This window comes from Petaurus breviceps, unplaced genomic scaffold (genome assembly GCF_028583685.1).
Source record: "Petaurus breviceps papuanus isolate PSGF00001 unplaced genomic scaffold, PetGlider_PUasm1.0 181, whole genome shotgun sequence".
Lineage (NCBI taxonomy): Eukaryota > Metazoa > Chordata > Mammalia > Diprotodontia > Petauridae > Petaurus > Petaurus breviceps.
In genome coordinates, this window is record NW_027185784.1 from 27,637,795 (window position 1) to 27,664,624 (window position 26,830).

General features: G+C 40.0%; 1 protein-coding gene across 10 annotated transcripts; it reads left to right on the forward strand.

Moving 5' to 3' along the window:
- Positions 1 to 478: 478 nt before the first annotated feature.
- CASP2 (caspase 2) lies at positions 479 to 26,818 on the forward strand. Of its 10 annotated transcripts, XM_069087436.1 has the most exons (13): positions 602 to 728; positions 1,137 to 1,223; positions 3,050 to 3,074; positions 5,626 to 5,776; positions 6,182 to 6,349; positions 6,523 to 6,604; positions 7,101 to 7,195; positions 7,500 to 7,676; positions 17,797 to 17,925; positions 18,082 to 18,172; positions 20,274 to 20,423; positions 20,747 to 20,856; positions 21,034 to 23,288. In XM_069087436.1, the coding sequence occupies exons 4-13, from the start codon at positions 5,627 to 5,629 to the stop codon at positions 21,166 to 21,168; spliced, it is 1,287 nt and encodes a 428-aa protein (XP_068943537.1). In that variant the 5' UTR covers positions 602 to 728; positions 1,137 to 1,223; positions 3,050 to 3,074; position 5,626; the 3' UTR covers positions 21,169 to 23,288. The 10 variants fall into 10 exon arrangements, with proteins under 10 accessions (XP_068943531.1, XP_068943529.1, XP_068943530.1 ...); XM_069087428.1 differs by lacking the exon at positions 1,137 to 1,223 and having other exon boundaries at positions 481 to 728; XM_069087434.1 differs by lacking the exon at positions 3,050 to 3,074.
- The last annotated feature ends 12 nt before the right edge of the window (positions 26,819 to 26,830 follow it).

Genomic DNA, 26,830 nt, shown 5'->3' on the forward strand with positions numbered 1-26,830 from the left:
CAACCGGCTTTTAACACACCCTTGAACCCCATTCTTTCTTTGGTTGCCCTGAGATCGGAAATAAGATACGGGTCTGAAGGGCCTTTAAAGGAGCCTGGGCACACCAGAGCCCTGGAACCGGTATGACCTTGGGACTCAGTTTCCTCCGTGGTAAAGTGGGAGTGGAGGAAGTAAGGTTCTCGGAGCTCATTAAGACTGTTTCCACAGCCTGTCACTTTAAAAAAAAAAAAAAGAAAAGAAATAAAAGTTATTTAAAGGGAAGGAGGTGGTGGGTGGACTCTTGGAATGGGCGGGCCAATACGTCAGTTTCCGCGGGAATCTACGACCAATCCAATCCCGACGTGGGGAGCGAGCACGTCGTCACAGTCTTTCCCCGCCTCTTCTCTCCCCCACCTACCGTCTTCTTCTATCTTCTTCCGGGCGGAGGTCGAAAGCTTAGGAGCGAGGAGCTCTGCGCCTGCGCACGCCTCGGCTTGAGTACTGTAGCTAAAGGTTTGGTCCCGGGATGAAGGTGGAAATGGCCGCGCGCAGGCGCGTCCAGGGTCGCGAGGGAGGAGCCAAAGAAAGGGTCGGGGGCGGGAGCGCGGGCCCAGAGGGGGCGTTTCATTTGTTTGTGGAGTGGGCGGCTCTCGCCCGGGCTGAGAAAGGCGGGAAATGGCGGAGGCGCGCGCGGGAGCCCGCCCAGGCCTCGGCCGAAGGGGGTCGACGGCCTTGGACGGGGGCCGCAGGTGAGTGGAGCCCGCGGCGGTGCCGATTCTTTCATTCTAGCTGTGCAGTTCGGGCCGGCACCGCTTCTCCAGGCCTGGCGGGGAGCCCTGAACCTTGGCTGCGGCTCTCTGGGGAAGGGTCCTGACCCCTGACCCCCAACGCAGGGACCGCCGCCCCTTTCCCCGCGGGAGGGCCTGGCGCCTGCTGAATGCAGAGACAAACCCGCCTGGGAACCAGCATCCGGGTAGGAGGCGGGACTCCCCCCCCACCCCCCGGCAGGAAACGAGCATTTATTAAGCGCCTACTATGTGCAGCGAGCTAGTACCGAGTCACTGCCCGCACTGAGATAAGCGCTTTGCAGACTTGATCCCATTTGCCCCGCACCACACCCCTGTGAGGGAGGGGCTCTTATTGGCTCCGTTTTACAGATGAGAAAACTGAGTCAGACTTCCATCCAGGCACATCCTTCGAGACAGGTGGCAGTGTCTGAGGCTCGGGGTCCAGCGCCACGTAGGGTAAGCGCGGGAGGTGGGGGAGCAGTGGGCATCCTTAGCTCAGCCCTTACCTGGCAGTGAGGCATCAGGTCCGAGGGTGCCGCTCCTGAGCAGTGTAGAGCTCCTAGCTTCCTCAGGGAGGGACTGAGATCCCCGAACCCTCAGGGACCCAAGGAGAGGTGGAGAGGGGTCTTCGTGGGACACAGTGCACAGGGATTCCTAACCTTTTTTTGGGGGGGGGTGTCACAGATCTTTTAGACCCCTACTCAGAATAATGCTGCAAAATACATAATGTTGCAAAGGAAACCAGTTATATTAAAATGCAATTATCTAAATGTTTTAAAAAGAAAAAAATAACTCAGGTACCCGCTCCTACCTTTCAGGTTCCGAACCCCTGAACTGAGGTTTGGATCTGATGACCTCTGAGGTTCTGAGACTCTGTCGGTAGCTTCTCAGTTCCCGTGCCTTATTACAAACCTAATTTTTTAAAAAACTTAATTGTTTATACTTAGAAGCATTCTCAGAGATTTTTCCAGGCCATTCATTTTGCAGTAAAGAGCAAAAGAACCAGAGAGAAGATACCCCTTAATTAAAATCACTGTAGTTGATTAGTGGCATGTTCCTTTATATATCCCAACCATTTGTTTAAAATTTTTTATATCTTTTGTTTTTGTCAGCTTTTTCTGAATGTCAGTTCACTTTTAGTATATTTAAATGGAAATTTAGCATTTTCTATTAGAAGTAAAAAAAAAAAAAACCTCTGGATTTAAATCCTAGGTCTGCTACTGTTACATGTGTGACCAGGAGCAAATAATTTCACCTCTCTAGGACTAGGTGACATTAAGGGCCCTTCCAGCTCCAAATAGGTTTGGAGTGTAGCTAAGTGTTAAATGTGTGGTGCTATAGAAAATAAGTTCCTGCTCCCTCCCTTAGTTCTAAAAGTGTTATAATTTTGTTATTGTGAGAGCTAAAGGATTACCAAGAAAAGGTATAAACACTGAAGACCAAGGAAGAGTTTTCACTGAGGAGTTTGCCCTCTAATCAAGAAATGTTGAATGTACCCACCATGAGTGAAACACACTCCAGTATTCGGTTATGGTGTGAAAATTAATAAGACATGGTTCCTGCCTCAGGGAATTTATAGCCTAGTACAGGAAAGCTTCCACTGGGACTTTAAGGAAAATAATGTTAGAGCAATGAAGAGGGGATTCCACATGTGGGGCTATCAGATTAGAATTTTCATGGTACTTTTCCATCCCCTTTTGGTACTCTTCCTCATATGCCTTTATACCCCCCATACACTTTTGTCTTAACCAGTTTGTCTGAACTAGACCCTTGGCTACATTCTACATGCAATCTGTTACCGGTTTACTGTTATTTTCTATTAATAAATGGCTTAATGTTGTCTTCCCAGATAACATCTTATACTTTAAGAGGCCTTTTGAAGATACAGTGGCAGGTCTTTGGTTGAGCTGTTCTGGAGTAGACCTGTTACGGTCTCATTTCTCCAAAGTGTTGCAGCAGTATTCAGGTTTTAGGAAATTATTATGTCCCCTCGAGATAAATGGTTTAACATTCCAAGTCTGTGAGTTATTTTGGAAAGCCTACATTTGGAAATGCCCTACCTACCCTAGAACCTCAAGTTACTTTGAGTATGATGATGAATAGTGTTTATTCTATGTGAAATTTCTTTTGCAGAGGTGACTTGTTAGTGTGATTTTTTTTTTCTGAGAATATTGATAGTTTTTGAGATGTCAATGCTATTGCCTTCCAATTGAAATTATCTCTGGTTTATCCTAATATATCATATATATACATAGTATTTTCATATTGTCTCTCCCCACCAGGTTGTTTGCAGTATCTTGAAGGCAGGTACTGTTTTTGTCTTTCTATATATCCCCAGTGTTTAGCATATAATAATCACTTAATAAATACTTGTTGACTTGATTAGGGAATAGACTGAGGCACCCTTATGAAGGCCTCATTCTTTTGGGAGGGCCAGATATTTCCTTTCTGTGGTGCTATGGACATGTGGGATTACTGGGAATCTATAGGAGAGTCCATTGACCTGTCCTCACACAAAAGTAGTAGTATCCTTACTTGCAGCCTATTACAGTCTGCCTGTGATCATGATTTATCACCAATGAGCAAAAAGTCATTTGATCCTACCACTTCTTCAGGCTCTAGCTTCACCTCCCTTTCCCAGCCAGTCTTAGAAAAACTCAGCTATGCTTCCTGCTTCAGTATCTCACCTACATACTTCTCAGTCACTTGTATTCTGGCTCCAAGAAGTTATCACTGGTTACCAATAATTTTTTCACTGTTAAATCTGATGACCCTTTCTGATTCCTCATTCTTATTGACCTCTGCTGCATTTGATACAGCTGAGTATCCCTTCTTTCTGGTTATTCTGTTCCCTTCTTTCATAATATTTATCTCTTCCACTTGTTTAACAGGTTTTCCCCAGTCTCCTTTGCTGGATCATCATATGTATCTCTTCTTAACTTGATTTCACCCAGTACTTTGTCCTGGGCCTTCTTTTTCCCCACACTTTGTCTTTTGTCCTTTTATCATTATTCTCAGGTGTTCATTTATCATCTCTGTCTTGATGTCTCCTGAACCTATATATGCAGCTCTAATGCAAAGGTGGTATAGAGTCGGGAGGCTAGGTGTCGAAGTGAGTAAAAGCACCGCCCCCCGGAGTCAGGAGGACCTGGGATCAGTTCTGGCCTCAGATACTTAACACCTACACACAAAATAACTGGCCGTGTGACCTTGGGCAAGTTACTTAACCCCAATTGCTTTAAAAAAAAAAGTGGTATAGAGTCCCTGGAGCATCACCATCTTTCTGCCTGTTGGACATTTCTACCATGTATGTCTCATAAGATCTAGAATTCAGCATATCCATAATGGAACATATTTTCTCTTTCTTCTCTTCACTCCCAATTTTTTTCTCCAAACTTATCTATTGCTGTTGAGTATACTGCTCTCCTTCCACTTACCCAGGTTCTCAATCTCTAACTTATCTTTGACACTTCACTCTCCTTTACCCTCTTTCATGTACAATCAGTCACAAATCTGAGTATATCACTCCCTTCCTTAAGACTATATACCTTCAAAATTTGTTTCCAGCTTACTTTTCTCAACTTATTTCACATTACTCTCTCCTTTGTACACTCTTAAGTTATAGCCAAACTGGCCTAATTTGTGTTTTCAAACCTTAGGATTCCATCTCCCACTTTTATCTTTGAACAAGCAATTCATCAGACCCAAAATGTACTCTCTCCCCATCACTGCCTCTTAGAAAGTATAAATTACTTCAAGGCTCAACTCATGTTCCTCCTTGTCTAGGCAGCCTTACCTGATACTTCTAATTGTTGGTGCTTTCTCTTTCCTCAAATTATCTTGCATTTATTTACTTCTATGTAAATGTAGATAAAAGAATGTTAAGCTTTTTGAGCACAGTACCTTGCACATAGCTTTTTAGCTGCAGATCCCATAGTGACACTGGACTGTGGGGGTATCAGTTTTCATATAAGAGGTTGAAGGGGAGAAGGGCTCCAAACGTTACTGGAGTTTGAAGGTTTCGCTGCTGTCAGGTACTATGAGGTAGGTGCCAGGTTTTTGATAGCTGTGACTTGCCTGGAAGCCTTAAGATTTGTATCAATGAGACCCACAAACCTCAGAGATCTATTTTTCTATAAAATCATGGCTTTATTACTTAGTAACATTGATTTACTACCTCCTGTCACAGTCTTTTCCTGTCACCCTCTTGCCAGATTCTGACAGTTTCTGCAGTGTCATTTCCCTTTGAGATTGAGTTCTTTTTATCCCAGTTAAAGTTTCATCAACTTAACTAGGCCAGAGATATTGTTTTCACTTAAAAACAGTTTTCAACATGAAATTATCTAGATCATGTCTAAAGTTGCTATATTTTCTTGGTAGGCCCATTTTAAACAAATTTATTGCCAATCTCAGTCACGGATATCCATTAGATTTTCTAACTTAATGATGTGCTTTTCCTAAATTAAGATTTGCCTTTTTGCAGAATCCTCTGAAGAAATTGATTTTTTCTTAGCCCTGAGACCTTCTCACCCAGCCATATATATACCTCTGTCTATCTACATTGTATATGCAGACCTCAGCAGTCTGTAAGATGGAATTGTATTCTGGGCTTACAGAATTCTTTAAGAGAACATGTCTATATTTTCTTTATGGACTTGAGTGTACTATATTGGACATAGTACAAATAGAATAAGATGTATATAAAACTGGGGCTTTGTTAGTTCTGTCCCTCTATGTTATTCTTCTACCCCATCTTCCCACAATTCCTTCCTTCCACTCCACCTCCCCCCCTCCCCCATAGAAGTAAAAAAGATTCCTTCCCTTGACAATTTTCTTTCCTTTTCACTTTTCTTAATAGGATGTTGGGAGTCTGGGGAATGGAGCGGAAGCATCAGGAAGCTCTGAAGAAGAACCGGGTTGTGCTGGCCAAGCAGCTGTTGCTTAGTGAACTCTTAGAGCACCTCTTAGAGAAGGACATCATCACCCTAGAGATGAGGGAGCTTATCCAGGTAGCTAGAGATTGGAGAGGCATCGTTTAAAGAGAGACATAGGTTGAGGATGAGGGAGTGGTATAAGACCTGAGCAAGAGGGAAAAGGAGACATGGCATTATGGAGGAGGTACAGCTATAGAAGCCCTGGGGTTGCCAAAGATGGTATAGGGTCTCAGGAGCAGGGAAAGAATTATACTCAATTTTCCTACAAGTAATTGGTAAGTTGGGTGATGGTGCTTTTTAAAAAATTAATAGCTTTTGTTTTTACATCACTTTTATTTCCAAATATACCTCTCCCCTCTTCATTGAGCCATATCTTATAACTAAAGAAAAGCAGTTTGGTACCTCCCTGGGTGTGGGAGGTAGGCTGTGGTATGGGGTAAGTAAACACAATTTCTTTTTTCATCTTTTTGTCTGCCTCAGGCCAAAGTAGGCAGTTTCAGCCAGAATGTTGAATTCCTTAATTTGCTTCCCAAGAGGGGTCCCCACGCTTTTGGAGCTTTCTGTGATGCCTTACGGGAAACCAAGCAAGGGCACCTGGAGGACCTGTTGAACAGAACCCTCTGCAGCTTTCAGCATTTACTGCCGCCGGTATGGAGTATTGGGAATATGATGTTTGGGGAAGGAATCCCTCCCCAAGTGAGTTTTGTGTTGGCAGTCTTGGAACTGTCACAGGGGATTTGGAATATTGAAAGGAGATATAGCTGTGGATATAACTGGGATGTCTCTTAAGATTTAGCATGGAAACTGTTGTTTTCTTACAGTTGGACTGTGATGATGACTCAAGTCTCCTTCTCCCAGTGTGTGAATCCTGTCCCCCTCAAAAGCAACTCCGCCTGTCTGTAGGTGAGGATTCAGAGGAGGGGATGAGAGTTGGATTTCTCATTTCTTACTTGGTTTGACATTGATCACCAACCCTCCTCTTTCCTGTGTTCTGAAGATAATGCTTTCAGTTAGTTGGCCAGGACCCAATAAAGCTACTGTTTGGATAGGTGTCAGGTGTGACCCCTGTCCTGTCAGTAGTGAAATGGTTGGTATTCAGTGCATATGTCAGTTATCTAGCATAGACTTTCATATACCATGACTATGAAAAGTAACCTATTTTTCTCCCTGACCTACTTATGTAAATTGGAAGTCCTCATAATTAGTTGGTCCTTGCATCTATGAATCTTCCTTAATAAAACTAAGCTTGCTTTTCTAGAATGAGAAAGCAAATTACATTCAACTTCTGACTGTAAGAATTAAAGCTGTTCTCTCAGAGAAAGGCAAATGGATTAAGTTCATGCTTAGCTCTTTGTAATGCTGGGTTTAACCTTAGAGTTTGAAACTGTTTGTGCCTCAGAGACCGTGGAACATTCACTGGACAATGGAGATGGACCCCCCAGCCTCCAGGTGAAACCCTGTACCCCAGAGTTTTATCGAGCACACCACCATTTGGTGAGTCTTACAAAATGACTTGAGGATATGGGAAAGAAGAAGGGTATCCCTTACTTGGAAATGTATTCTCCATTTTCATCCACATGCCCTTTCTGGCTATGTCAGGATAAGTAGTAAGTCCTGATGGAGGGTTTCCTTGTGTGTAAACCCCTTTATTAGTCCCATTGGGATGAAGGGGAAAAAGAATAAAACATATTCATTGTCTTCATGGAGCTTATAGAAGAGATAGTTCCTACCCTTGGATAGCTTTTTGGTGAAAATATAGTCTTGGTTCTCACAATCTAACCTAACCTTTGCTGCACAGGCCTACAGATTGCAATCTCGACCTCGTGGCCTGGCACTAGTGCTGAGCAATGTGCACTTCAATGGAGAGAAAGACTTGGAGTTCCGCTCTGGTGGGGATGTGGATCACAGTTCCCTGGTAACACTCTTCAAACTCTTGGACTATGATGTCCATGTCCTGCATGACCAGACTGCACAGGTACTACCTAGGAAATGGGAGGAAGGGGTCTAACAATTGGTTATAGAAGAAAAGCTGGGAACCAAGTATACAAGGGCTCCAGAGGTTAGATAGAGGAGATAAAACATCCCTTTTTTAGAGCTTCTGCTGTTATTATATACATTCTCCCACCTACTCAGGGGCCCTGTGTCACTTTGTAGTTTAGTTAAGATGGGTAAGACCAACTTAACTGCTTGAGAATCATTTTCATAAGAGTACTAATGTCCTTAGTGCTTAGTGTGTTCAACCTCATGTGGTAATCAAGATTATAGCTTTAGGCGTTGCTTTTCACCTAGTCTGACCAGGGATACTTAGGTCCTATGGGATTTATTCATGCTGATCAAACTCAGAAGAAAGTGATTTCTAAACCAGAATGCCAGTTCTTTTATAATGGAAAATATACTTGTCCCAGTAATCAAGACTAGTCTGTATTAGGAGTTCATTTCTTGGTGAACATAGAAGACTAAATTAGTGAACAGAAAGTTGCTTGGTGAACCCAGGATTAGAAAATAGAGAAGTTAATTATATGTTCTGATGGTTATCCAGGATCAAATGCTTCCTGCTTTGAGTAGTGCTATAAAATGCACTGACAAATTCTGATCCTTTTTCAATATTCCTTATTCCTTATTTAATGGCATCACTTGCCTGCTGTTATAGATTCCAAGATTACAGTTATTTTACATTGGTGGAGATATAAATGCAAATAAAGTTCTATTTCATCATTTTATGGTCTGGAGGTAACCCTATCTTCTCAAAGATTATGCCAGCAGAGCACTTGTCCCTGCCAAACTGAAAAGCTTTCTTATTTATGCTTGGCCATAGATTTGCCTGAGAATTTTCTAAGTTTGAGGAGGCTGACCAAAAAGAGAGATTTTTTTCTTAGTCACAACAATTCATAAAGACCAAGTCATAGAGGAGTTGTGATCTGATTTGGTGGAACAGTAGGGATGAGATCATCAAATAAAATAACAAACCCTTGAAATATTAAAATACATTTCACAATTTTTGCTTTTTATAGCTCTTATTTTTATATTTTTTGCTGTTACTTCACTTTTATTTCTGAACTTAACCCTTTCACCTCCATTATCCATTGAGCCATCCGTTATAACAAAGAGTTTTTAAAATTAGTGGGAGAGTAGTTTGGCAAAACCAATCAATATGTCAATTGTGTCTTATAGTTGAAGCAATATTCCATACTAATAATCATTCGTCTCTGTAAAGAGGGGAAGGAAATGAATTTTTTTTTCAGTTGTTTAGGCCCAAGTTCAGTCATTATAATTATACATTGTTTCATTTCTTTTTTTTTGTTGTTTCCACTTACATTATTATAATAATTGTATATATTGCATTCCTGGGCCTGTTTATATTATTCTGCATCAGTTCATATAAACCTTCCCATGCTTCTCTTTGCCAAGTTTTTGTATACTTTGCTTTTTTTTTCTTTTTTTCAAATGCTTTATTAACTTCTGTATACTTTGCTTTTAATACCAGGATAATAATATTTGAGCAAACTTAGCTTTGATTTGTTAACTATAACATATATTCTGTAAATATTTTTTGTTGTTATATCACTTATATTTCCCCCTAGTTCCTTTCCAGCCAACTATCCTTTATAACTTTTTTTTTAAAAGAAAGAAAATGAGGGAAAAGAGGGAAGGGGGGAATTCAGCAAAATCAGTAGATAAAAAAAAACTGACATTATGTGAAATGTTCCATACTTGTGAGATACCCTGTTTGTCCTCCTTGCAGAGGAAACAGGGAAGATACTTTCTCATTTCTCTTCTTTAGGGCCAAATTTGATTTTTATAATTTTGTAGTATTCATTTCTTATTTTTTTTTGGTGATTATTCTTTCCACTTACTTTGTTGTAGTTATATTTATGTTTTCCTGGCTCTGTTTGCTCCACTTTACTATAAATATAATATAAATCTTTCCATGCTCCTTTGTATTCATCATGTTTATTTCTTACCACATAGTATATTCCATTGTATCAGTGTACCACAATTTGTTTAGTCATTATACAATGAAAATTTCTTAGTCATTTAAGTACATTTATGTTACTAGATCAGTTTTTATCTACTTGTTCTTGTTTTTGTAAGTAGAACTGTATCATAATTGCCATAAATAATGGTCAAACATTTTTAATCTCACTAAAAGTATGGTCTTGGAGAGGGGCAGGTGGGGGTGCGATTTAAGGATAAAGAAGATTCTAGCATATTAATAGACAAAGGAAAAGGAATAAATTTAATTTACCAACTATGTGTAGCAATTCTACCAAAGTAAGTAGTTTTTGAAAAGTGTGTATTTTAAAAAAGAAAAACATTCTGTAATTAATATTCTGTTAATCTGTAGGCTGATGTAATGACTTGTACATTCAGTTTAGAGGGGTGACCTGTATACGGTGCATTAGTTTGACAGTGCTTGTGATACTTAGCTTTCAGCAAAGGATTTTCATTTTTCTAAACAACAGAAAAAAAATACACATAAATGTGGGTTTTAAATGATTGATAGATAAATTAATGATTTTTAATTTTAGAGTGTGTTATTTATGTAAGAGAAATTATGTTGTTTTTCTGATTTCAGTTTTATCAAGCCAATCATACATGTTTTCTGTGGTTTAAAAACATCAGGCTCAAGGATATACTTTTAACTTCAAATGGAACATATTTAGAACCCAAATAAAAGTTCCATATGCATATTTAAGGTTTGTTGTTTTTTTGTGATATAGGTGTTTTATTTGGGCATTGTAGAATCTGCCAAGCCTTTTAGGTCATTTAAGAGAAAAAATGCCAATTACTATGCTGCTCGTTAAAAGTTATTTACAAAGAGAAATCTGTATTTCCTTTAACTAGGCTTTTGCTACATCCCAGGTACAGGGCATTAGAGACAAAGAGGAATTTGCAATAATCCATAATCTATAGGAACTGGATAATTTTAGAACACTGAAACAATATTTTAAAGCAATAAAATTTTTAAAATTGTAAAATAATAAATTACATTGAAGGCTGTTCAGGGCAAACAAGTCCTTATTCTTGATTCAGAGTCTTACTGTATCATATGAGGGATTAACCTATTCATATGTAGCATTTTGTATTCTAGTGTTGATGAAATTTATTTAATTTTTTTTGCCTTTTGGAGGGGAATTGGGGTTAAGTAACTTGCCCAAGGTTACACGTCTAGTTTTGTGTGTGTGTGGGGGGGGGGGGTGTTAAGTGTCTGAGGCCGGAACCGAACTCCGGTCCTCTTGACTCCAGGGCCGGCACTTTTACTCACTGTGCCACCTAGCCGCCCCTGACAAAATTTCTATTAAAAAAAAAAAGCAGCGAAAATTTACTCCATAGACAGTAAATTGCATAGATCAGCTTAACTTTAGTTTCAGAGCAGTAAGTTTTCCTCTTAAGTTATTCATACTTGTTTTCATTACTTAATTTAAGATCTAAGGACCAAATATTCAGATCCTTTATTGGAACCATATTGAACCGTAAGCCAGAATTTGAACATCCTTTTCTAAGATAATACCTGTATATAAATAGAATTTCTTTTGGTAAGTGACTCCCTAGGTGTGACTGTTTTCACATAGAAATAAGTGTGATAGATTCTTCTTTCATTCTTACCATAAAGTAAGAGTTTTCTAAGTAAAATTCTTGAAAAAAAAAAAAGCTTCAAATGCATGTATTCACTTATAATTTATTCACCATAAAGTTAATGAGAAGTTACAAATCAGCTAGCACCTTTTATAAATTGGTAATTTCTTAAAACATACTATGTATTTAATAAGAGCTGTATGTGTATATGTGTGTGTTATTTATATATTAATAGAATGTTAAATATATTCATTATTAATATATTGTATTGGTCCAAATATATTAATGAAACGCTAATAATAATTGACCTTTAATATAGCACCTTAAGTTTTGCAAAGTGCTTCTCTGTTATCTTTTCAGGAGATAGGAAGAAAAATTCAATTTTCAGATCTAAGTCCTTTGAAAAAGAAAAATAATTTTCTAAGTAATAATTACAGTAAATTCTACCTTAGTTATCCTACTTCTTAATAAGAACACTGTGTCATAAGTACCACAGATGTATATATTCATTTTGCACTTCTGTTTAATTAATTTCATTCTTCAGCATTCATTAAGTGCCTGCTTTCTTATAGATACTAGGATATAGGATTGATTGGTTTATTTACTTTGGGGGTCAGGCAAGGCTGAGTAGAATCTCCCTCCAGTAGTGCAGATAGGCAGTTGTTTTCTAAATTATAGTCTCAGAGAGCTCCTTGGGACTCTGAGAACTTAAGTGATTTACCTATGGTGGTATCTCTGCCAATATGTGTTCAGAGGAAGTATTCAAAGCCATGTTTTCCTAGTTCTGAATCTAACATTTCTATTATACCTAGCTACATCTGAAGACCTAAGGCTACAAAGACAAAAAAGGAAAACATTTTTATCTTCAAGGAGTTTTCTAGGTAGAATTCTGAAAAGAAAATCTTCAAATGCATTTTTTCACTTAAAATTTAAAGAATTTAATTTTTAAAACAAAGGCAGGATGACACACACCAAATTTAGAATTGCTTTGCTGGCTACGTTTTCCCCAATATACAGATATTTCTAAATTCAGCAAATATAAGCATCTTCCTGTTGACAGATAAGTTATGTTCCAGAATTTATTCAACATTCATTCATGTATTTAATACGTGTTTGGAATTTGGAACACATTTTCCCATAGAAACGTTTAAAATGGTTCTTAAAATATACATAGAAGTCTATTTAAACCATAATGTGACTGAAATTTAACTGAATTTGTACTTTACCTTATTTTTTTAATAGAAATTTTGTCAACACAACTGGAATACAAAATGCTACATATGAATAGGTCAGTCCTCATGTTAGATTCCAACTCTGAGTCAAGAATGAGGACTTGTTTGCTCTGAATGTCCCTCAATATAATTTATTATTTTACAATTTTTTTATTTTGTTGCTATCAAATACTGTTTCAGTGTTCTTAAATTATCTAGTTCCTATAGTGCTATTTATTTCTCTAACTTCTTTGAGTTGACATAGACCTGTTGTCTTTATTTTTTTATTTCTTCCATTGTTTCACCTGTGTTTTCAGTCAGACAAGCTTTTGTGCTCTTTTCTGGGAATCTAACCATCACATATATAGCATTGTTTCTGTGAGAAAATGCTTCTGCAGCAAGAATAAAATCAAGTAGCAGAAAGATTGCATCTTGCTCCTCTTTGTCCGTACCACAGGTGCAATGGTGACTAATGAAACAATCATTCTGGGGTCGCTTGTCCCTCAAGGAAGCTTACTTCCATGATATGTTAATAGAATTTTCATAAATCAGGGGATATTTATTAAGAATTTCTGTTGTATAGGTATTTAATCCACTAATTCATGAATTTAGCTTTTTACTTTTAAAACTGTTCTTCATTTTCTTTCAAGAACCCTTGTCCCCTTTTATCTGGATTTAGAAACACATACTTTGGTAAATTTTTATTCCTCCAAATTTTTCTTGTTAGAAAATCAAGTGATCAAATTAACCATACCTACCTTTCTAGTAGGTTTCATACTTTTTGAAACTGATATTTTAAGCTAAGATACCAGTCTGAATTTTATGTAATATATTGAGTTAGGCTTGATGTTGTGTCTAATTCATTGGTGACAGTAGAGAGGAGACACTTACATATAAATACTGCTATTGGGATAGCTAGGTGAGAGCAAGTAATATGCAAGAATTGCATATTACCAGATTGGTAATAGAAGGAATGCAACATAGGAAAATCAGAGGCAATCAGACATTGGAGGTCATGATTTGGGCTGAAGACCCCAGGCCCTGGTGGATGGATTATAACAATAGTAATCAGTGTAGTAAAGTGAGCTTGATTCTGAGAAAGTCTGGTTCATCACGAGCCTTTTTCTGTATTCCTTAACAGGTCAACGGTTGATCCATTCAAGAGGCAGGGTGCATTTAGAGTTACTTTGAGCCCTTAGGTTAAGCTATATCAATTACTACACTCACCTTCCACTAGAGGGCAAGAGAACCGTGGTATGTCCTTACACTGAACAGGTTATTTCCTTGAAGAAAGTGCCATTTATTTCTCCAAACAAATGCCTTGTTAGTAACAACTTTTTCTTTACGATATTTATTAGTATACAGGACTGGCCAATTTCTTTGTTAAGGAAGTTTAGTCATTTTTATAGTGTAGTTTGTAAGATATATTCTTGTATCACATTTTCAACCATTTTTCCTTATTTTTTCAGATGCTGCTGTAACTACTGCATTAATTAATTATGTGGAATAGATTATTTTCCTTGCTGCTTTAGATAACTCTTTAAGCTATGAGTATATTTTCCATAGAATCAGTTTGAATTTAACTTGATATTTTTACTATACTTAAATTATGGATAATATAAAATCAGTAACTTCCTTAAATTGCCCTCGAGAGTATTTAGCATTAACACAGTGTGGAAAATAAGTAAAAAGTGAAATAAAAACAAATTTGGAAAAGATTAACATAGGAAGAGTAGCACTCAGAAAAGACAGCCTTGTATCTTTTGTTTAAATATTTAATTCTTTTCCATAGTTTTCTATGTATACTAAATTTTTTGAGGAGGTTATCAAAAGTTTTTTGGTGTCCGTAATATTAACTGAAGGAGAGAGATTGTAGTTCTGTGTCTGCTTGTTAGGAAGAAAATGAATAAGGACCTTAGGGCTAGGTGCTAATTAGTTTATTATAGTAAAGATATCTATCTTATAGGTAAGAAAATATGTAAATTATGGGTGAGCAAATAATCTTTTGAATGCTACTACTAACATATCAGTCTAAATTCTTTTTTTTTATTTTTCAAATGCTTTATTAATTTCTAATTTAAATCATTCATTTCCACCAGATTTTGAGTTACAAATTTTCTCCCCGTTTTTCCCCTATCCACCGCTCTAACATAGCAGTCCCACAGGATATCCCCTCCTCCTGTCTGCTCTCTCCCATATTTTCTCCCATACCCCTTTCGACTTTTCCAGTGGGGCATGGTGTATCTCTATGCCCCAGTGCCTATATATCTTTTTCCCCAATTACATGTAAAATAGTATTAATAATAGCATATATATATGTATATGTATATATAAACATTTGATTTTAAAACTTTGAATTCCAGATTCATTCCCTTCTTCCCTTGTCACCCACACTTACTGGGAAGATAAGCAGTTCAGTATAGGTTGTACATGTGTGGCTAATGCAAAACAATAACATAGTAGATATATTCTAAAAGACTGACTATATTTCCCTCCCTCCTGTCCCACCTCCCACTTGTTCTATTCTCTACTTTGATCCCATCCCTTTTCAAAAGTGGGTGCTTCCAACTTCCCTCCCCCCCAGTCTGCCCTCCCTTCCATCATCCCCCCTCTCATCCCCTGCCCCCCTACTCTCCTGTAGGGTGAGATACCCTATTTAGTGTGTATTTCATTCTCTCCTCAAGCCAGATTCAATGGAAATAAGGTTGACCCATTCCCTTTTGCTTTCCTAGTCTTCCCCTCCATTGTAACCATTTTCCCTTCCCTCTTCTATATGAGATAGTTTACCCCATTCTGTCTCTTCCCATCTCCTCTCATTATATTCCTCTCTCACCTCTTAATTTCATCTTTTAAGTATCATCCCTTCCTGTTAAATTGGTCCTGTGCCCTCTATCTATATATACCTGTAAACATATATACATACATTCACATATGTATTCATATGTCCATATACCCTCATATATAAACATGTATATATTTCTATTCCCTTCAACTACTGAGAAAAGTTTCATAAGTTACAATTATTGTTTTTCCATGTAGGAATGTTAATAGTTCAAATTTGACAAGTTCCTTATGATTTCTTTTCCCTGTTTACCTTCTCATGCTTCTCTTGCTTCTTGTATCTGAATGTCAAATTTTCTATTCAACTCTGGTTTTTTCAGCAAGAATGCTTGAAAGTCCTCTATTCCACTGACTGACCATATTTTCCCCTGAAACATGATACTCAGTTTTGCTGGGTAGGTGACTCTTGGTTTTAATCCCAGCTCCTTTGACCTTTGGAATATCATATTCCAAGCCTTTCGATCCCTCAGTGTGGAAGCTGCCAGATCCTGGGTTATCCTGATTGTGTTTCCACAATATTCAAATTGTTTCTTCCTGGCTGCTTGTAATATTCTCTCCTTAATCTGGGAATTCCGGAACTGGCTATAATATTCCTAGGAGTTTTCTTTTTGGGATCTTTTTCAGGAGGTGATCAGTGGATTCTTTCAACCTCTATTTTGCCCTCTGGTTCTTAAACATCAGGGCAGTTCTTTGAGAACTTCTTGGAGGATGATTCCTAGGTTCTTACTTTGATCATGGCTTTCAGGTAGTCCAATAATTTTAAAATTATCTCTCCTGGATCTATTTTCCAGGTCAGTGGTTTTTCCCATGAGATATTTCACATTGCCTTCTATTCTTTCATTTGTTTGGATCTGTTTAACAGCATCTTGATTTCTCATAAAGTCATTAGCTTCCATTTGCTCCAATCTAATTCTGAAGCCATGATTATCCTCATTGAGCTTTTGAGATTCTTTTTCCATCTGGCACATTTGGCTTTTTAAGGCATTCTTCTCCTCATTGCCTTTTTGAGCCTCTTTTGCCATCTGAGTTAGTCTATTTTTTAAGGTGGTATTTTCCTCAGTCAGGCTGTTGACTCTCATTTCGTAATTTTCTTGCATTGTTCTCATTTCTCTTCCCAGTTTTTCCTCCACTTCTCTTATCTGCTTCTTAAGGTCCTCTATGGCCTGTAACAAGCTCGTATTTTCCTTTGAAGCTTTTGGTGCAGGAGTTCTGACTTCACTGTCTTCCTCCTGTTCCATGCTTTGCTCCTTTTTGTCCCCAAAATAGGAGTCTAATGTTGGAATCTTCTGTCTGCTTTGTTTCCCTTGCCTGATCATGTCGCCCCTCAGTCACTTGATCCCTGGGCTTTTTGCCACAGTAGGACTCTGCCACCAGACAGGGGAGCTTTTGTCCCAAACGCTGGGGTTTTCTGAGCTGCTGGAGGTATTAGATGGGTGCCCTCTCTGAGGCCTCCACACGCTTTAGCAAGCTGGACACATGCCCCAGAACCTCCACCCTAGACTGCAATCCAGATCCAAGCAGGTTAAAGCAAGAGTGACTACCCTTCAGACTGGTGCTTGGTCCCCCAACACTCTGCAGGCCAAGAGCTGAAGCTGCCACCTGGCACTGGCTGGCTGTGCCGGCGCCTCAGCGGCTTCTCGCCTCAGGGGCAAAAGCCATTAACTCCCACTTACTGGGTCCCAAAGTCCAGACTGCACTGACCTCTCACTTTGTCCTTCCCATCTATGTGTTGATAAATCTGGAATTGGCCACAACTGCTGCTCATCTGGAGTCCCGCTGGTCAGGCCTGCCCTAGGGCTAAAGCCTCCACATGGAGCTGTGCTCGGCTCCCAGAGCGCTGCACTGGCCGATTCCTGCCAGCCTGCCAGGCTTTCCTCAGCGGGAGGTTAGCTTCTCTGTATCGTTTTGTGGCTTTTGCAGCTCCAAAGTTTGTTTATAGTCCCCTTTTTACATGGATTGGGGAAGGTGTAAGCTGGAGCTGTGGGGAGGTCCTGCTTCTATTCTACCATCTTGACTCCGCCCCTCCAGTCTAAATTCTTACTATAAGATTTATGTTTGTTGGATATCAGACAGTCACAAAAACATCACTCATATGTTTTGAAACCTTACTGACTCAAAGGACAACATACAAATAATGTATTGTACCTAGTTGGAGAAATTTTACTGTTCCCATATTCATCATGCTTTTCTTATGGTAGAAATAGATTTGTGCTCCATTCATGCTTTTACTTGATAACCCTTATCTAAACTAAACATGTCTTTATATGAAATGCTTTCTAAAAGTTCAATAAATTGAGAAGAAAGTAGATTTAAAATGAGACCTAAAACTGGCCTTTAGTAATGCCATGTTCTTTCCAATTGTCAATAGGACACATTGAGATATCTCTGTATAAGAAAAACTTGAAATTGTGGGCTAAGTGGAGATCTTGCCTAATTGGTAAGTCATGTGGGAATCTTATCTTTCAGGAGATGCATGAGAAACTCCAGAGGTTTGCCCAGCTGTCAGCTCATCAGAGCACAGATTCCTGCATGATTGCACTTCTTTCTCATGGCGTAGAAGGTGGCATCTATGGTGTAGATGGCAAGCTACTTCAGGTACTTGGGTTATCTAGCCACAGACCAATGAAACTAGGGATTCTAACTTCTCTCCCCTTCTTATTTGTAACAGCTGTTCTAAGTATTGTGGACCTCCAGAAGTACAGTACTGAGTGTTGCTTAACCTACTTGCTTTATCTACTCTTTCTACTGCAGCTCCAAGAGGTTTTTCAGCTGTTTGACAATGCCAATTGCCCAAACCTGCAGAACAAGCCCAAGATGTTTTTCATTCAGGCCTGTCGTGGAGGTGAGTATTGCAGCCAGCCCAGTGCCTGGGTAGTGGTTCCTGGGCAGCCCCCTTGCTGGCTCTCACTTTCCTGTTTGCTCCTCTCAGGTGCTATTGGATCCCTTGGGCACCCCCTTCTGTTCACTGCAGCCACCGCCTTTCTCACTCTGTAAGTGTCTCTCCCTCTCCATGGGCTGTGCTAGCTCTTGGGCAGCCCATGGCTCTCAAGTTGGTCAGCTCTTTATTCTGCATCTTTATGTCCTCTCCTCATCAGAGCCCTCTTTTCAGCATCCTCATTTTCCTATTGGACCTCTCTGTCTCTCCCTTAACTCTGAGATATTTTCGCTTTGGGTGAGAGTAATGAATAACAATCAAAGTTCTCTGTATCTCATCTCTGCCTCTCTTACTTTTTGTTTCTTCCCTACTTCCCTTGTCTTCCACTTTAAACACCACTCATCTGTATCTTTCTTTCCCTTCTTGTCTACCTCTTTCTTTTCTTTCTTAAACTCCCTCCCCTTTTCTTGACTACCTATGCATTCTGCAGGGGACCCAAAAGTTATTAATTTATATGCTCTCCAGCTTTTGGACCAGACTGCTGCCTGAAGTGCTTCTCTTTCCCCTATTTCAGTGCATTCTAACCTTTTTCTTCCCCTGCATGAGGTTTTGCCAGCTCCCTGAGGAGCTGGGATCTTGAGCATTCTAGTCTTACATGGCATGCAGCCAGTGAAAGCACCTATTTGAGTCCATGTTATGCTAAGTACTGTTAGGGATAGAAAAAAAAGATAGGTTCCCTCTCTTCAAGGTGTTAATAATATAGTTTATGAGATAAGATACATATCTATGAAAGGAAAAAAAAACAATTCTAAAGCAACACATAAACAGAAAAGCAATGGTGTGGCAAACTGAAAACATATACTGAAGTAAGAGGAAAAGATCATTGTGGGAGAAGTTACAAGCAGCTGAGGGGATCAGGAAAGGCTTCATGCAGAAGGCAGCACTTGAGCTGAGCCTTGAACAGAGGACTTCTAGGAGATGAAGGTGAGAAGTGTAGAACATTCCAAACATGGGAGGGTATCCAGGGCAAAGGCATGGAGGTGGAAGATGGAGGACTATGTGTGAAGCTATGAGAAGGCTCATTTGGCTGGACAGTAGAGAGTGTGATATAGTCATATAAATGACGCAGAGAAGACAAGCATCAGGATAGGTTGTGAAGAGCCTTAAGTGCCCAATAGAGGTGTTTCTATTTGATCCTAGAGGTAATAGGGAATCACTGTAGCTTGATCTGCACTTTAAGAAATGCACTTTGGCATCAGTGTGGAGGATCGATTGGAGCGGTGAGAGTTTTGGGACAGGGATGCCAATTCTTGGCTGTTGAAGTAGTCCAGGCAAGAGGTGATAAGAGCCATAGTTTAGGGTGGTGATTAGATGGGTAGAGCTAAGGGGGCAGATGTGGAGATAGAAACAAGATTTTGACAACTAATTGGATATTTGGCATAAACTTTCTGGGATTGGAAAAGTTCTCTTTCCCTCTAATACATTTCTGTGCTCTTTCTCAGTCTACCTTCCCAAGTTTTCCACAAACCTCTAGGAAGTAACCAAGTATTGATGGCAATTGAAACCTTACCTACTTGCCATTTTCTCTTGATGAAAGGCTGCATGTATTGACTTTCACCCCATCTCCCCTTCCCAATTCTGTTGCCTTCATTCCTTGACTCCTTGTGAGTCTTAGGAAGAGGGAAATACTGTGAGACTAGGAAACTCTTTCTGCTAAATCAAGCCAGGAGGCAAGAGGCTGAATCATCCTAGACCTGTGGTAAAAGCATTTGCTTTTTCTTTCTGTCCAAAGGCAGATGATGGATCAGATGACTTCTAAGGTCCCTTCCACTATATGAAATCTTAATTCAGCACTTCCAACCATTTCTTCTATCCTAACAGAACTGGAAGGAGCTCAGGACTGTTATAGTTATGTTATGTCAGAGGAGGGAGAGACACTTGTATCTGTCAAGCACAAGTTGGCTGAGGCAGCAGCCAGCAATGGCTGTCCCCCTTGGGAAGAGAGGAAATTTTGGTTTCTCATTCTCAGGCCTGGGGAGTATGCTGTTTTTGTCCATTCTCTCTGCAGATGAGACAGACCGAGGGGTAGACCTTCGAGATGGGAAGGAGCATGTGGCATCTCCTGGGTGTGAGGAAAGTGATGCTGGCAAAGAAAAGATATTGAAAATGCGACTACCCACACGCTCTGACATGATCTGTGGCTATGCATGCCTCAAAGGTAAACTTCTTCCACTCACGATCCCTTCAGTGCTTCTTATACTGTGGGTCCTGAACCCATATGGGTCAGTTTAAGAAGCACTGTTCTAGAGCAAAGGGGAAGGGAAGGGAATAGGCATTTATATAGCCCCTGCTAGATACTAGGCATTGGGCTAATTGCTTTTGACACTGCTGTGGCAAAGGGAGAGGGAAGTGATGAAGGAATCCTCAGGTCACCTACCCCATTTGGTCCTATTTTAGGATGGACTATAGAATGGAGAATGAGCCACAAGGGGAAGGTGGGGATGGGTCTCTCATTCTAAGATAGTCCCGGTCTCATTGTAGGCACTGCTGCCATGCGGAACACTAAGCGGGGATCCTGGTATGTTGAGGCCCTGACGCAAGTTTTCTCTGAGAGGGCTCGAGATATGCATGTGGCAGACATGTTGGTTAAGGTGAGTGTCCGTATGGTTGACTCTGCATGTCTTCACAGTTTGCCCTGCCTTCATTTTTCCCCCTTTCCTGCCTCCATGGTTTTCCTTCCCTGTTATAGTTTGCTTTGCTTTTTTTGGTGATGGTATAAGAAGACGGAAGTCTTTGCCTTGAAACTTAGCAAATTTCTTCTTCTCCAGGTTAATGCACTTATCAAAGATCGAGAAGGCTATGCCCCTGGTACAGAGTTTCATCGATGTAAGGAGATGTCTGAATATTCCAGCACCCTCTGCCGCCACCTCTACTTATTTCCAGGACATCCTCCTACACGATGAGCACCCGTCTTCTCATCTAACCCAGAGTGAGACTACAGGAGGCATGATTGAACTGTTCCTCTTCAAAATGGACCATTTATTCCTCCCCCTCAGGGATAATGGGACTCTTCCAGGCTTGTTTTGTATACCTTTTATTTTCCACTTTGAAGATGGGGCCTGCAGGCCAGCTCCTCTTGTGTGTGAAACTCTAGAGCTATTTCTTGGCAATCCCTGGTCAGAGTCACTGCCAGTAGGAGTGCTTAGGGTATACAATAAGGGAGTCTGGCAGGTAGTTCTAGAACACAGTGCTTTTATGGAGTAAGTGAGCTTCAGCCCTAAGAACTAGTATTGAATACTCTTTGATACTCAACCAAGCCCCAGCCCTAGCCTCTTGTGGATATTAAGTTCACTCCCCAGGATTATTGTGGATAGCACTTTGATCACTGTTTTTATTCTGTGAGTTGTCATTTTAATGATCTTCTCCACTTACTATCCTTTCTCTTTTCAAACACTACTTTCCTTCCCATTCAGGGATATTTTGGGTGATGTCCATTGCTACTTACTTCAGTACTTTTAAAATCTACAATTTCTTCATTATGAGTATTCCCTCTTTCCACTTTTACATAATGAAACCCCTCCATGATTTAGTAAGTCGTAGTCCAGAATTACCATGGTCAAAAAATAATTGCCTCCATTCAATTTGATCATGTTTCTTTTGAGACTTAACTAGATTCCTCTTTGGATAATAGACATGGGAACCATCACTAGGTCAATTTTCAAAGCCTTTCCAGCTTAGTGTAGGATCTGTCTACTAGAGATTGTACTTTACTAGCTTAGTCTTTGAAAACCCAATAGATATCATTTATAAGGGGGTATTTGGTCTTAGAGGGCCAAGCACAACTCAAGACACTGTATCTACAGTAATGACCTATGCATTCTCCTTTTTAGTACTGTAAGGCCTCCCTGATAGGAGGGGACTGTCTTCCCCTGTTCAGCTACTCTTAATTTACTCCAGCCCAACGCTGGAGGAGTGTGAAAACTACCCTTATCCAAGTGATTAAGATGACTTTTTCTTATTCCTCCCCAGGGAGTTTACCAGGTTTCATATATAGTTACTTTCTCTTAAGTTTTCCCATTGAAATGGGTAATACAGAGAAAGAATGGAGAATGGATGGGAATGGTACCTCAAAATAATCTAATTCCTTTTATTCCTTCATCTCCTATCCTGAATTGTCAACAAGTCACATTTTCTTCCTTTCAGATGCTCTGCCTTCCTTACTATTCCCATTTCCCATTCAGTCTAGGTTTTCCATGTTTTCTGCCAGGATTGCTATAAGAACCTCTTGGCTAGTATCCCTACTTCAGTCTTTCACCCTCCATCCTTTCCATATGCTACTATTAGATAAATTTTCTAAATTATTCCCCCACTAAAGAAACTATAGGCTCCCAAACCCTGACCAGTTTTAAAATATCCTCTTATTACCTAGCTTCACTAAATATATTCCAGCTTTTCTTCCTATATTCCCCAATAGGCACCCCCTGTACCTCTCAAGCTAGCATTCTCACTCACTTTCCACAATGTTCCTTTCTTCTGCGGTGCCTTTGCTCATATTACCATCCCACCTTAAATGCCCTCCCTCCTTCTCTGTACTTCTACAAAGCCTTACCTATCCTTTGGCTCAGCTCAGTTCCCACCTCAGTGAAGCCTTTTTAAAATTCCCTTTGCACTTAATAGTACCACAGTTTAGCACTTAACTGTGTTCTGATTTTTTTATGTAAATTAGCTATAGCTACCCAAAGAAACTATAAACTTCTGAGGGCAGTGACCAAGTGTCATATTTACGTAGCCCCCATAGTGTGGGTACATAGTAAATGAAAAGATCATGTGTTATATTTTTATCTCCCACAAGTGCCCTGCACTATGCTAGGGTAAAGGTGCTAAAGGTGCTCAAAAAATACTTTTTGATTGGAGTTGGGGTGGAGGCCCTCCAGGGAAGGTATTTGTTTTACCAGCCTGTCTGCTTAATCCCTGCCTAGGGGTTAGTATGATGTGGAAGCATCTGGAAATAAGTCTCTCCCCACTTCCCACTGCCAGGGTTTTGTATTGCTTTCAGGTGCCAAATAAATACTCATGTTTGTTACCAAGTGTCCCCAATACCTCTTGTCCCTTTGGCTAACCAGATGCCTGAAATATTTCATTTACCTTGCAAACCTACCTCACCATCTGCTAATTTCTTCACATGTTGCCTCCAGAAACCCCCAAAAAACAAACCATAGCCTACTGTTATGATAGTGAAACAGCTATACTTCATTTCTAAATAACCACTCTGACCCATGGACAGCTACGCCAAGCATTCAGAGTCCTGTCTGAATTAAATCCTAGGAAATTTGGTGGGTATTAGGTCAGGTGGGTTCAATAAGTTTGTCAGGAGTGTAGAGTAAATGCATGGTCTACTGTAGGATTCCATTTCTCTATCTGAATTGGGTTCTAGCCTTAAAGCAGCTTACAGGGTCTTGATATATACTTAAAGGAATAACTAGTGGCAGGAAGTAGTGATTGAATTGTGTAGAAGTAGGACAAATTTGGGGGTGAAAGAGCCTGGATTGGAGTGGGTTAAAGGGAATGAGCTTTGGTGACCTTGGTAAAATAAAGGTTGGCATGAAATGATAGGAATAATAAATTGGTTGTTAAGTTGGTGATGGATTATAGAGAATTTATGGAACAATGACAGGGAAAAATATAAAGATAAGGAACTAGGGTGCTTGTGTTAAAGAGTCCTTCCTCTTACCCTCCCCTCCCAAAAAAGAAGTTGTCAGTGACCCAGTAGAATCAACTAATAGGAAAAATGGGCTCAAGGAGATTGACCCAAAGGGTAGTTGTTAATGATTGAGTGTTAGCTTGGAAAGAAATCACTAATGAAATGCCCAGAGATTTGTGCTTGTACTATTTAATATATTTATCAGTGACTTGGATGTAGGCATAGATGGCATATTTATGTTTACCATATTTGCAGGTGACAAAGGAGGGATAACTATTGAAAGACAAAATCAGTATCTAAAAAGATCCCAATAAGTCAAAAGCTGGGCCAAATCTGATACCATGAAATTTAATATGGATAATGGAAAGTCTTGGATTCAAAAAGTCAACCTCATAAAGTACAAGGTGGGGAAGGCTCAACTAGATTGTAATTCATCAGATCTGAGTGGAGGATGTTAATGTACTCAATATGTGTAATGGAAGCCTCCAAAGCTAATGCATCATACTTGCATTGAGAGACATATGATATGTTGGATTAAGGAGGTGGGAGTCATTGACAAACTGGAGAGTCCCAATGCTCATGAGTAGTCTCAAGTTCACATTGTGAATGTAGGTGGAAGGAACTTGGTATATTTAACCTGGAGAAAAGTAGAGTGGGCAGGGAATGGTGGAAGGGGACAAGAAGATTTGGGATTAAGTCAGGACAAACTTCCTCACAATTAAAGCTATCTAAAAGTAGAGTAACTTGTCCTAAGAGGCAGTGGGATTTGCTTTATTGGAGCTGGTTTTGCAAAAGCTAGATGACTACTTGTTGGCAATGTTGTAGAAAGAAATTCCCCATGGTGAGGATACAGTTCTGTGGATAAGAGAAATGCCCTAAAGGGGATATAAGGACTTGAGGGGGTGGAATTGAAAAATTTCCAAGATAGTTTGAGGCATCATCAGGTCACGGGGGAAGTAGGATGAATGAAACAAGGTTGTCCAATGAGACTAAAGTGGGGAAAGGAATTTCCAGAATGAGGCTATTTTTCAGTAGTGTGACGCTTGAGAGATGGAGTAAATTCTGTCTCTGAACTGAGGATTCTTTGTCTCTCTTCTACTCTCTTCAACAAGGGTGTTAGAAATTGGATTGTATAACTCTGTTCCCCTCTCCCTCCTCACCTTCACCTGAAAGGGTTTTCTTCTAAAAATTATCTCTTTCTAAATAGGGGGCTATCCTTCTCTTCCCCCTCCTCACTTCTTTAGAGCTTAGTGGATAAGAAGTAGGACAGGCACTGGCAAAAGTAAAGAGGGAGAGCATGCCAGACAAGAATAAGAGGTAGGTACTTTATCCCCTAGAACTTACAGAACCAATCCTAGGATATCGGAATGATGAGGTACCATTGATAAGAAAGGTCCCGAAATCCTTTGCCTCAGAGAGCAGTTTCTCAGATCAGCTCCTTTTCTCTATCCCCCAATATCCAGACTCTGGCTGAGAAAATCCCATACCCCCCTACTTGTGAGCCTCAGGCCCCCAGCCTTCAACACAAGAATGCACACAATCTGTTTCTTGGTCTCCTTTTCACATTTCTCATTTTATCTCTTCCTCTAGATCTTTTGGGTCTTTTGCTTATGAGACATACCCTAATTCAATAGATAATTCAACTCTCTGAAGCATCCCTGTAGCATTGAAACAAGTCCCTTAATCTCAAATTCCTAACCTACTTCCTGTCTTCCCAGACCTTGGGCAAACCCATATAGAGCTTGTGGCTCTTTGTTCATCACTGACTCGGAAATTCAGGAAGTTGCTTCACTTCCCAGAAATGATTTTCCCTCCTGGCATCTACTCTCCAAATTGAGAAGCCAGTGCTGGGTTAACAAGTGTATGAGTACTTGACTCCTTCCTCCCACTTATTAAGTCCATCTCAAATGTAGAGAGGATGCTTTAATCATGGGCAGTTGTCTTTGAGGCTATCAGGCTCTTCAAAAGTAATTTTTACTGTCAAGGGCCATACACATGTAACATAAGAGTGTATGTGCCTATGTGTGTGTATGTTTGTATATACATATGTAAAAATAAATGTATATAAACATGGATTAATGTATAGACACACACATAGAACTAATTTTCACAAGGAGGAGAAACTTTTTCTGCAACTTTGGTCTAGGCCCTCCTTAAGTCGCCATCATGTCATGCTCACTTCTCCCCTTTCCTCACATACATCCCTACTACAGAATGGACTATGGGTTGCTGGAGGATGTTTGTGAAACTGATACATGTTTAGTGACCAGTTCCTTTCTCCCTCCCCCAATCCTGTACAGTTTCACTGGGCCTCGACCACGATTAAATTGAAGGCTAGACCTTTTGGTTTCTCCCTCATGCCATTCCAGAACTTTGGGACAAACCCATACGAATGTCCTCAGAACCCTGTATTACTTTTGTAACACATCATTGCCTATGTTCATACTAATTCCACATGTCCTCCCATCATTTTGAGGTCTGAGCTACCTGTTCATTTATAACTTGTCTTTTAGAAGCAGGGTGTGGGGTTATGGGGGTATGATGGGAGGGTTGACATTTGGGACAGAAGAGAAAATGTCTCAGGGAGGTGGAGGGAACATCAGGCTTGTTAGGTTTGGCCCTTATCCTGACACGTTTATTGAACTGTGATGGGCATGGCATAGTTTGCTTCTGCATCGTCTCGTGTTTCTGTCAGGGTCATTATGAGTAGGCCTACCCACATGTCCTACTAAAACATTGGCCTCTAAAACTCTCACAGAACATCCTAGATTATAGGTTCCCCACCTTTTCCAGTGCCTGTTCTCCAGGATTTTAATGAACCTTCTTATATTCCTTATTCAAATTGAAATATTAAAAATTTTGGATCTTACAGTGCATATGCACATGAGAAATAAAGATTAACTTTTAATAAATTGTCCCCTTTA

Bases quoted from the DNA above. Each gene is read 5' to 3' on its own strand.
- CASP2 (XM_069087428.1), top strand. From the start codon at position 506: ATGAAGGTGGAAATGGCCGCGCGCAGGCGCGTCCAGGGTCGCGAGGGA. The intron at 5,777-6,181 runs GTAGCTAGAGAT...TGTCTGCCTCAG, and splicing joins AGATGAGGGAGCTTATCCAG to GCCAAAGTAGGCAGTTTCAG. The intron at 18,173-20,273 runs GTGAGTATTGCA...TTCTCTCTGCAG, and splicing joins CATTCAGGCCTGTCGTGGAG to ATGAGACAGACCGAGGGGTA.